The sequence below is a fragment of the Nanorana parkeri genome, unplaced genomic scaffold, assembly GCF_000935625.1.
Source record: "Nanorana parkeri isolate BGI_ZX_2015 unplaced genomic scaffold, ASM93562v1 scaffold3012, whole genome shotgun sequence".
Lineage (NCBI taxonomy): Eukaryota > Metazoa > Chordata > Amphibia > Anura > Dicroglossidae > Nanorana > Nanorana parkeri.
This window is the reverse complement of record NW_017309280.1, coordinates 47,684-58,933: the sequence shown is the minus strand read 5'-3', so window position 1 is coordinate 58,933 and position 11,250 is coordinate 47,684. Positions and strand designations below refer to the sequence as shown.

Here is an 11,250-nt window from a genome sequence, read left to right as displayed (position 1 = left end):
ACATAAACACTAATGTCAATTCACTAACAACAACTATCAACAAGTCTATTAATTGTCAGCACAATCATTATTTTCAGCCATGTGACGGTTATTTTCATCTCTTCTAGCCAAAAATAACTGTCGTTATTTGAAACAATTGATCTAGCCACATGTGCGTTATCAAAATGTAAATAACATTAACATCTAGTCATTTAGAAAACCTGATAAATATTTACATTTGCACACCAATCTACATATATACATAAATCCAGAGAAGTCAGTGAAAGTAGTCAATACAATAAACCTGTCCACCCCACTATCCCTTGTCAACAACTCACCTTTACAATCTTAAAATGAGGTTTAATTTCATATATATTTATTCTGGAATATTGTACCTCTGTGCTCTGAGAAACAACCTGTACAGATGTAATAGTCAATATGAAATCTATCATATGGTTTAGCCATAATGATAACACAGCATATGGATATTTGCACAAGCGTACATGTACTTACCATGGGCTCTTTTCAGGTAGAATAAACTGAAGATCAACCACATAAGGCACTTTGAACACACCATCATCTTCAGACATGAAAAATCTCTTGTGCAACAGAAGAACAGAAATGATTGTTCAATTCCCTTTTCTTTATGTGCAAAGTGGCTGTTCTGCACCTCCCTATGTATGAAGAAGACCCCGGTTTTAACATGCACTCAGCATTGCCAGAAAACACAGGCACACTGCAAGGATGCTGCTATGGATAACAAGTGTAAAATAATTTTCTCTAGCATGTATGAGCTAGTGAAACCAGCTGTGGCTGCCTTCTGCTAAATTCATTATGTGTCAATAAATGCAGAAGGATGAAGGGGGATGGGATCAGATGGTCTCAGCTTGTGCTATGGTAGCTCAGGAGGAACATTTTTTTAATTTTTTTAATTCTCAAGCTTTAAATCTTGGTAGAGCAGAAAGAATAGCACTATATATTTAACAAGGCTGGCGTGCTATAGATTTCAAGGCTATGGGAGGGAGACTGATTTTACAACCTAGCACATTAATACTGCAGGGAAGATGCGCTTGGGTTCACTTTATCTACAACATCTATCTATTATATGTACGTAAACACATTCTGAAAAATACAAAATAAATCCTGCAAAGCACAGGGCATATTTAACAACAGCAAACTGCGTTAGTAACGGAACATAAAGGCCTAACTTGTTTTGTTCCTCTGAGCATTTTAAATTAAAAATAATCACTGAATATACCCTCAACGCACCTTTTTCATCTCATACATGCTTATTTCAGTTCAATGAAAATTTGTTCCACGCTAATGGTGAAATGTATAGCTATGGAGACTATTTTGTACCCCAACTCTTGTGTCTTGGAGGCAATAGAGGTATGGTGGGCTAGATGCAGTATGCGGTCTTTTTGGGCTGGTGTGAAGGTAGTGTTCAGATCCCTCTCCCATTTGGCTACGAATTCCGGATATGATTCGGGGGGGGATATCAGCAGGGAATACAGGAGGGAAATTGCATGACGGGTGGGCAGCTCATCTTTACAGACCTGTTCAAAGGGGGTGAAAGGCCTGGTTATCCATTGGTGGTGGGGTATAGAGAGCAGGAAATGCCTCAGCTGGGTGGCACCCCAGTGGTCAAGGGGGGGATCTGTCAGATTGCTAAGTTCTGTGACCGATAGCCACCGGCCGGCAAGATGGAGGTCGCATAGTCTAAACTTATTGGCCTCGCGGAGACGACGAAAACGAGGGTTGTCAACACCAGGTGGGAAGTCTGGGTCGGCAATTACCGGAGTCAAAGGCGAGGGGAACGAAAAAGTGATCTGGAGTGTGGGTGCGATAGTGGGATGTGAGCGGGTGGAGGGCGGCAGAGGTGAAGAGAGCCAGGGGAGTCCGGCCAGGGCCGGGTTAGTATCTTCCTCCTCCATACCCACCCACTGCTTGGTTTTCCGGTGACAGCACCAATCCCAAACACGTGCAAGGTGGGTTGCCTTGTGGTATTTGGCCAGGTCCGGGAGGCCAATGCCTCCCCTATTTTTGGGAAGGGTAACTGTATAATAGCAGATCCTGGGGGGGGGAGTAGGACCATAGAAAGGCAGTGAGCATTTGACTGGAGAAAGTTTTGTAGTAGGGTAGTGTATAACCATCAGGGCCAGGGGCCTTACCCGGTTTGGCTTGCTTGAGTGCTAGATCGTATTCCTCTTGAGTGATCTGTTCTGCACCTCCCTATGTATGAAGAAGACCCCTTCTAGGGTGTCTAGGGTGTCTCTGATGGTGGGAGGGTGGGCATGCTAGACTCACTGATGTAGCGTATCAAAGTAGTACTATCATGTGAAGTAGGGGATGATCCCGACCCCGAGCTCAAATTGTATAAGGAGCGGTAGAAGCTTTGAAATTCCCTAGCCATGTCAACGGACGATGTCAATCTAGTTCCCGCGCTGGATGTAATGTGGGGTATAAAGGTAGCTTGGCGAGGGCCCCGCAGGGCCGACGCCAAGGTCCTGCCCGGCTTGTTGGAGAGCTCGTACAGAGTACGACGGCCCTTCAAGAGGCCCTGACGTACAGTAGAGATAAGGAGGCCATTGAGTTCCGTTCTGAGCGAGGCCAACTCCCGAAGGTGAATTATCGCTAAGGATTTTTTATGTGCGGCTTCTAAGGTGTGTAGTCTGGCGAACAGCTGGGCTACCCTAACAGTCCTTTCCCGCTTGTTTCGGGCTCCATGTCTGATCAAGACTCCCCTGACAACGCATTTGTGTGCTTCCCACACCACCGAGGGTGCTGAAGACGGAGAGCAGTTCTCTGAAAAGTAGGAGGGGATGGTGGATTCGAGCTCGGATCGGATCTCCGGATCCTGCAACAGCGATTCGTTCAGACGCCAAGAGGGGCATCTGGGGACAAAAGGGAGGAGTTCCAAGGCCATGTGAACCGGGGCATGGTCTGAGAGTAAGATATCACCAATCGATGTATTTAGGACATGGGGGAGGTCCCTATGTCGAAGGAAGAAGTAATCCAGGTGGGAATATGTGTTGTGGGCCGAGGAGTAAAACGTGAAGTCTTTGACTTGGGGGTGCATGATACGCCAGACATCTGTTAGTTGGAGGAGGTGCAGCTCAGACTTGAGTTTTCGGAGGTAAGAATAGGGAAGGTGGGATGCTGTTCTCGACACATCCAAGAGGGGGTCAATTGCAAAGTTAAAGTCTCCCCCAACGATCAACAAACCTTCCTCAAACTCAAGCATGAGCGGCAGCGTGCGTTGTAGGAATGAGACTTGGTCTGAGTTAGGGAGGTACAAATTAACCAGGGTGACCAGGGTGTCGCCCACAAGACCCTTTACGAACAAAAACTTACCCTCCGGGTCACATTTGAGGTCTCTAAACGTCCATGCCACTGACCTGGATAAGAGAATACTCACCCCCCTGGACCTGGCAATGGGGGACGGACAGTGGTAAGCGGTCGGGAAATCTCTATTTCTGAGTGTGGGAGATGTGTCCGATTTAAAGTGTGTCTCCTGAAGAAAAGCCACGTGCGTACCCGCTTTCTTCAGATCCACCAGGAGTCTGGACCTCTTCTCGGGGATGCCAAGCCCTTTGACATTAAAAGTGGTGAGACGTAGCGGGCCCATATCTGCTAGGGTGGAGGTGGCCTGAGGGGAAGAGAAAACTGGGGGTCAGGAAGAGGGGAGGAGAGGAGAAGCAGAGGGGGGGGGGAGAGGGAGGGAAGGGGGGAGAGGGGGAATCTACAGTAGGTTCGTAGACAGGAAAAGAGGCGGGGCAAATAGGCAGATAGGTAGCGTGAAGCAAGGAGAACGAGGTCAGGTGAGGGCACCTAGACCAAGGTGGGGGGTTCTACAGTAGGCTTGGAGCCTAAGCAATAGCGGAATTGTACCCTCCGATCCAGGGTTGGGAGGGTACCACCTATTGGGGAAAGGTGGAATGGACTAAGCAAGTGAGGAGAACTTCGGGGAGGTGCAACCACTTGTGCAGGACAAGTAAAAGTGAACAAATCGATAACATAACAGTATAATCTTAAAACCCAAGGAGCAATCGATTGCACAGGATGAGTCATTGCTCAGCCCGGCAATGCCCTTCGCCCATCTCCGCGGCACTCCAACCCCGCCCCCAGCAGGGGGCAAAGAGAGCAGAGTGCACCAAAGAGGAAGAAGCAAATGGGGGGACACACGGCGCGGAAATACAATAGTGAGGTGACATGGTCCCTTTTGGTAAGTAGCTGCGGGGGGGAGGTATGGGGCCGTGATAGCAGCGAAGGATACAGCGGGCAGTTCAGGGTTCCCGGCCCACCAGAGGCAGTGCCGGCGGCTCCCTTGGCGTTGGTCGGTGTTGGCTTCTGGCTCTACGGAGGGTCCTTGGAGGGAGTGGAGCCGTCTCTGATGATTCGTCCGGGAATTCCAGCCAGTTAGGAACGTCCACAGGGTCCACCGCTAGGAAGAGGAACAGAGCCGGAAGTTGATCAGGTGAGTGTAGCTGGAAGGAAGAGTCGTCTCATCGCACTCTTAGGTGGAATGGGTGTCCCCAATGGTAAGTGGCCGATGCAGAGCGGATGAGATCCAGCAGGGGCCGGACCGCGCGTCACATGCGTAGAGTATGGCGGGAGAGGTCTGGCATGATTCTGATGGTGGCACCGTCAAAGTCAGAGGGCCCATGTCGCCATGTCTGTCTGATGATTTCTTCCTTGACTGCAAAAAAATGAACCCTACATAGGACATCTCTAGGGAGGGCGTGCACTGAGGGAGGGCGTGCACTGGTGACCCTATGGACCCGATCAAGCTCCAGGGCCGCATCATGAGGTTTACCCAGGAGGGCATTGAGGATCGCAGCCACAGTGTCTCTGAGGTGGATGCCCGTCGTAGCCTCTGGTATGCCCCGCAGGCGCAGGTTATTCCTGCGGTTCCGATTTTCGGAATCATCCAGGCGCAGGTGCATAGATAGCAGTCGGGTGTTCGTCAGTCGCGCGTCCGCTTCTAGGGCATCCATTCTGGCTGACAAAGAAGTTGTGGCAGTCTCCACTGATGTGACAGGGCTATCTACCTCCGTGATACGGTGAGTGAGGTCATGGATTTCCTTTGTCAGGGCTGCTACAATGGAAGCTGCCATGTTGTCTAGATCACTCTTGGTGGGTAGATGCAGCAGCAAGCTGCTTAGGCCGCCCCCATCCTGGACGTCTAGGCCCGGCATGTGTGGGACCGTTGAGAGGCCGGGCGGGGACTCCGTCCGCGGCGTGTCCGGGAATAGGGTCGAGGGCAGAGGGCCATCATAATCGCGGGACTCCCCAAGGTCAGCCGATGAGGGCAATGTGCCGTGGCCCGATGTATAGCTATTGAGCAAGTAGTATCAGGTGTTAAAATAAAACTCTGAGCAAACATTTTGTGTGGCTTTTTGGATAAAGTGGCGGAAAGCAAGAACCTCCATCACATGGAGAATCTTATTACTGTTTATAAATTTCCCCTCAATTCCCATCCGGGAGACTGTCATCATCAGGACAGTAAATAAGGGGGAAATACCCTGATTACATTTATTTACACACACTTTTATTGTTGTTTGATACTCACTGAGTAGTATGGATGAATCTGCCTGGGTCACATTAACCTAGGGTTTGGCGAGACTTTTTTTGACAAATTCAACAAAGGGGCGGAGCTAGTTGTGACATCACATGAATTGTTCCGCCCATTTGCTTACAATTGGGAGCAGAGCTGTCAATGATAGTAGATCTGTTCCCGAATGCTATGTGGATTCGTAAACAGAGCTATCATAATAACTCATTCTGATAGCTCTGCTTCTGAATAGCATTCTACTATCATTGACAGCTCTGCTCCTGAATGTCAACAAATGGGCAGAACAAGTCCGTGATGTCAAGACTCGCTCCACCCTTTTGTTGACATACGGGTCAGACCTGTTATGAAAGGGGGCACCCAGAATCAGATAAGCCACCCATTCCCACAGACCCCAACAACCACCCAGTCAAAGTTGTTGGGAAGAGGTCCTTGTCCTCATCGTCATGGGGACAACGTGCTTTTCCAGGGGCTCCCCATCTTGAGGGCATGCGGCCTGGCATGGTGCAGGAGAGGGGGTGCACGTTCGTTCCCCCCATTACTGCTTTGCCAGGCTGCTGCTTGGACCCCACTCATTTATCTTTTGGCATTGGGGTCCCCCTAAGCTTGGAGTGGTTTACAACACACACAGGGAACAAATGTCGCCACACTCCAGAAGGAAGGTCAGCACCGACTCAGATCTACAGGCGAGTGATATACACAAAAAAATATATATTTTCATTAATATTTAGGGTACTTGAATGAAACTCCTGAGTTTAGTGTCACTTTAATGGCCACTTGTTTTCAGAAATCATAATGGATGGCCTAACCGCCTGAGGTAGTCCCTCGTACACCAAGCAGTCAAACAATACATTATAATGCTCTGTCTAGAACAAGGACCTTCATGGCAAGATTACCCAGCATTATTTTAATAAAAGCTACAGATTTAAAATTATTACATGAACATGTTAAAGCTCATATGATATTTTATTGATTGAGTTTATGTAAACTCTAAATAGATTGTAATGTGTGTGTTGTGACTATTTTGCATGTACTTACCATTAGATTGCAGATTTTGTACATGAAAAAAACATGGAAAAATATCATGCAAAAAATTGAATATCAAGACAACAGTACAATGTGTTGGCTAATATATGTGAATAACAGTTCTTTAGCTGAAAATACTGATACCGTGCATTTTATGCTTAGTAGAACATTGTGGCTTACTTGACTGAACACTGTCAATCAAATGCTGATGTTCGAATTTATACCTTGTGCAGCAGAGTACGCAGTAATTTGAATCCTGACAAGCAGACTATATTTGATACACATCTAACATTTCTCATGAGTATTGACAGGGTGGTACAAGTTGACATGGAGTCAAGCTACCTAAATTTAAATGGAAATTGACAAGGTCACAGAACATATATTAGTGGCTTTTGTCAGTCTCCTTCTGGCCTCTACATCAGCACCATCTGCACTGGATCACATATAACCAATGACATGAATATGGCTTTTATGCAAAAAATAGTGCCCTGGGGAATATTTTACAACCAATTTTACATCTTATTTCCTCCATGATGCTCATCTTTCAAGTACATTAAAGCACTCAACCAGGTAAACTGTACTACATGGTCTGAGTGGCTAAATGGCTGCCCATTTTAAATTTGTTTCTCAACAATTTGTATCGGGGAGGGTGTTAACAGCGATATTTCCGTGTTTGCGGATGACACCAAAATTGGGAGGGTAATAGACACGGACTTAGACATTATAACATTACAGGAGGACCTGGATAAAATAGGGGAGTGGGCATTAATGTGGCAGATGAGGTTTAATGTCGATAAATGCAAAGTAATGCACTTTGGAATTAAAAATAAACAAATGGGTTATACAATTATGGGTATGCCGCTAGGGAAGTCAGAAATGGAGAAGGATTTGGGGGTCATTGTAGACCACAAACTGAAAGGTAGTTTGCAGTGCCAGGCTGCTGTAAACAAAGCTAGCAGGGTCTTGTCCTGTATTAAAAAGGGGATGTATTGCAGGGACAAGTCTATAATTTTGCCACTTTATAGATCATTGGTTCGACCTCATCTGGAGTACGCGGTCCAGTTCTGGTCACCAGTACTAAGAAAAGATGTCCTTGAGTTGGAAAAAGTCCAGCGGAGGGCAACCAAACTAATTAGGGGTATGGAGGACCAGAGCTACGAGACAAGGCTACTAAATTTAAACATGTTCACATTGGAGGTGAGGAGATTGAGGGGGGATATGATCTCCATGTACAACATTAGCGATAAACTGTTTAAAATTAACTCCATTACAAAAACTAGAGGCCACCACCTAAAATTGGTGGAAAAAAAATTCCAGCACAAGGGGCGAAGGGGGTTCTTCACAGTAAGATCAGTTAGGGTCTGGAACTCACTGCCACAGACAGTGATTTCAGCAAATAATGTGGAATTGTTCAAGAAACTTTTGGACGATTTCTTAAGGGACCGTAATATACAGGGGTACAGGTACTCCTAGAATGAGATCCTAATAGGTTGGACTTGATGGACTAATGTCTTTATTCAACCTCAAATACTATGTAACTATGTAACTATATGTGAATATACAAAAGAAAACAAGGGTGCCTCTAAGAGTATCAGTATATCCACAATTGTATCCATATAGGTGAGATATTATTGGCTCATGTTGTTAAATGTTCGAAGAAACACATATGTGTAGACCGGCAAACAGACTTATAAAAGTACACAGCAACTCCAACACAAAGTGTGGATCAGGATCTTCTTACTAGAGCAAAGTTTCTTCAGAATATGGTTCACCTTTTGCTGCCTACAACAATGAAAGGTCACACATGTGCCTTACCTGGCACGTGTCCTCAACCTGGTGGTGCAGCAATTCATAGTTTAGTACCATGACTGCCATTATGTCCTGCGACAGGTCCAAAGAGTGTGAAGCCACTTCAGGTTATCATACTTAGTCAGTTGGTATGCAGCTTGTGTTGCAGCAGCTTTTTGGGTATGCAAACACTCACTAATATACGATACACCCATGTGCTAGAACTCAACTTTGGCCATGCTGCAGCAGCTGCACCTGCAGCAGTGGGTCTTCAACAAGTATTTGTGTGAGTATGGGACGAGGATAAGCTCTAGGAATCTAGGGAGTACAAGGAGGAGGAGGATTGGGGTGGGCGATGGGGAGGACATGGGGCAGGCTTCCAGAGGTACATTTCACCCCTCCTAAAACACAGAAGTCAGAGCTGGGTGAGATTGCTGAGTACACCACCAGGCCTCAAAATTTCCACTCGCCCCCTCGCAATTGGCGAGTGAAAATTGCGTGGGGGCGAGTGGAACCTCATCGAGGAGCGCCGCCGGCGGGACCAGCGATGGGACACTACCGCCGCGGCGATTGCTTACTTCTGTTCTCTCTTCTCATCTGCCGCTACAGCTACAGAGCGGCCGACAAGGAGAAGAGAGGATACAAGCAAACGATCGCCGTGGCGGTAGTGTCCCATCTCTGGTCCCACCGGCGGCGCTCCTCGATGACATCCGCTGTCTTCTGCAGCTTCCTCCGCCCACCTCAGCTGCCAGGCTGGGAGGAAGACTGCAGAGACGGTGAGACCGGCCATCCAGAAAGTTAGCAGGGAAAAGAAGGTACATGGAGGATCTCTGCACCGACCTCCCCCCCAACCCCCCCACCACCACCACCAGGAGAGAGAAGAGGCACCTGAATACCAGCTAAGTGCACTGTAAGTCCCTTTTCTTTCTTCCTTACACTGTGCGTCACACTGACCTCCATGCTGTGCGTCACTGACCTCTGCGTGGCGTGCGTCATCTGATGTCTGCGCAGTGTGCGTCACTCTGACCTCTGCGCGGTGTGCGTCACTCTGACCTCTGCGCGGTGTGCGTCACTCTGACCTCTGTGCGGTGTGCGTCACTCTGACCTCTGCGCGGTGTGCGTCACTCTGACCTCTGCACTGTGCGTCACACTGACCCTGCACAGTGCGTCCTACTGACCCTGCGCTGTGCGTCACTCTGACCTCTGCGCTATGCGTCACTCTGCGCTGTGCGTCACTCTGACCTCTGCGCTGTGCGTCACTCTGACCTCTGCGCTTTGCGTCACGCTGACATCTGCGCTGTGCGTCACTCTGACCTCTGCGCTGTGCGTCACGCTGACATCTGCGCTGTGCGTCACGCTGACCTCTGCGCTGTGCGTTACATTACTGACCTGGCGGAGTTAAGTCCGGGGCAGGGTAGGGGTTAGGTCGGGGCAACTGGTGGCGAGTAACTTTTAGGCCTGGCTAGTAGCTCAGGACATGAAATTTTGAGCCCTGCACCACTGTCCTCAGAGACACCAAGGGTTTAAAGTGCATCTGTGTTGCATTAGCTCATTCATAGCCTGGGAATTCAGGTCACAAAGCTGAAGGACCATTACTAGCAGGCAACTCCTTTTGACTCTCGGATACAAAGAGAAAATGGCAGGTCTTTATCTGCCATACCATGGCAGATATGCCATACCTGCCATGCAATGCCCCCTTTAAAGGCCAGCTGTGAAATAACTTCTTAACTGCCTTTCCAGAAAGTGGCAGCATCCTTTTTTATGGGCAATATGCTTTTAATCCTCAGGTTTCTAAAAGGAGGAACAGTAGTGGCAGCCAAAGTGATGCTTTAAAGTTGTTCTTTAGTGTAAAGGAAACAGATCCTGGAAATCATGTTATTCTGTATTTTAGAGAATTATGTTGGATAGTGTGCTGACCTTCACATGAAAATTGATCCCTATGTCATGCATAGGTGTCCAGACGGGACTACTGGCTGGAGCTAGTCAAGTACGCATATAAACTGTTGGCTTGTCCTGTGGCCAGTGTGCTGTCAGAGAGGGCATTCAGTTCAGCCGGCAGTTTTGGGATAGAGAAACAATCTGCCTGTCCCTTGCCACAGTTTACTGGCTCCCTTTTAGGGCCGGTTCACACCACAAACTCCGCGTTCCAGTGCATTCGGTTTCTGAAAGGCACTCGAATGCAAGTCGGCTGGCTCCCTGCATTCAGGGGCAGAAGGGGGCATAGTGGTGCATTGAAGTCAATGGCACTGCAGCCACGCCCCCGTCTGCAGTGTGATCACCCGCACCCGGAATGCAGGCACATTGCGTTCCCGTCCAGTGCGTTCTGCAAAAATAGTGCTTGCAGTATTTTTGCAGAATGCACTGGACCGGAATGAAGCACTAATGTGCCTGCATTCCGGGTGCCGGAAATCACACTGCGGGCGGGGGGCATGGCTGCAGACAGTGCCATTGACTCAGGGCCGGCCTTAGGCCTTTAGGCGCCCTGTGCGAGAAAGCTTTACAGCGCCCCTCAGTGACCACACCCCTCAGTGGCCACACCCTTTAGTGGCCACACCCCCAGTAACCACACCCATTTATTACCCATATTTTTGGTAAAATATAAAAAGCGGGGTCACGTCGGGTAAATAGACACCAAACATGTCATGCTTTAAAATTGCGCGCACCCGCAAAATCGCAAAAAATTATCATGCCCAAAATTGACCATAGGTGACGCTTTAAAAGCTTTTACCGCTCATCAGTTTAGTGTTATCAGTGATTGATAGCCCTACAATTATTGCTCTCATTCGAGAGCTCATTCGACGTTCGCGACGATATGTAACATGTGCGGCGTAATGGGCGAAATCGTCGTTTTCACACGTATGCGCACCCGACGCCTGTTTGCATGC

The 11,250-nt window shown here is 48.1% G+C and overlaps 2 protein-coding genes across 3 annotated transcripts in view; one reads left to right on the top strand and one right to left on the bottom strand.

The window, feature by feature from the left end:
• LOC108802658 (neuronal acetylcholine receptor subunit alpha-5) overlaps nucleotides 1-833 on the bottom strand; it is an 18,017-nt gene extending 17,184 nt beyond the window's left edge. The window contains exon 1 of one of the 2 annotated variants that reach the window (XM_018574515.1): nucleotides 493-833. In XM_018574515.1, coding sequence (XP_018430017.1) covers nucleotides 493-559 — 67 coding nt within the window. In that variant the 5' untranslated portion in view covers nucleotides 560-833. The remainder of the gene's footprint in view (nucleotides 1-492) is intronic. The other variant, XM_018574516.1, reaches the window with a different exon arrangement.
• A 7,769-nt stretch (nucleotides 834-8,602) lies between these two features.
• LOC108802656 (olfactory receptor 5I1-like) overlaps nucleotides 8,603-11,250 on the top strand; it is a 13,157-nt gene continuing 10,509 nt past the window's right edge. The window contains exons 1-2 of the mRNA XM_018574514.1: nucleotides 8,603-8,750; nucleotides 11,128-11,172. Coding sequence (XP_018430016.1) covers nucleotides 8,603-8,750; nucleotides 11,128-11,172 — 193 coding nt within the window. The remainder of the gene's footprint in view (nucleotides 8,751-11,127; nucleotides 11,173-11,250) is intronic.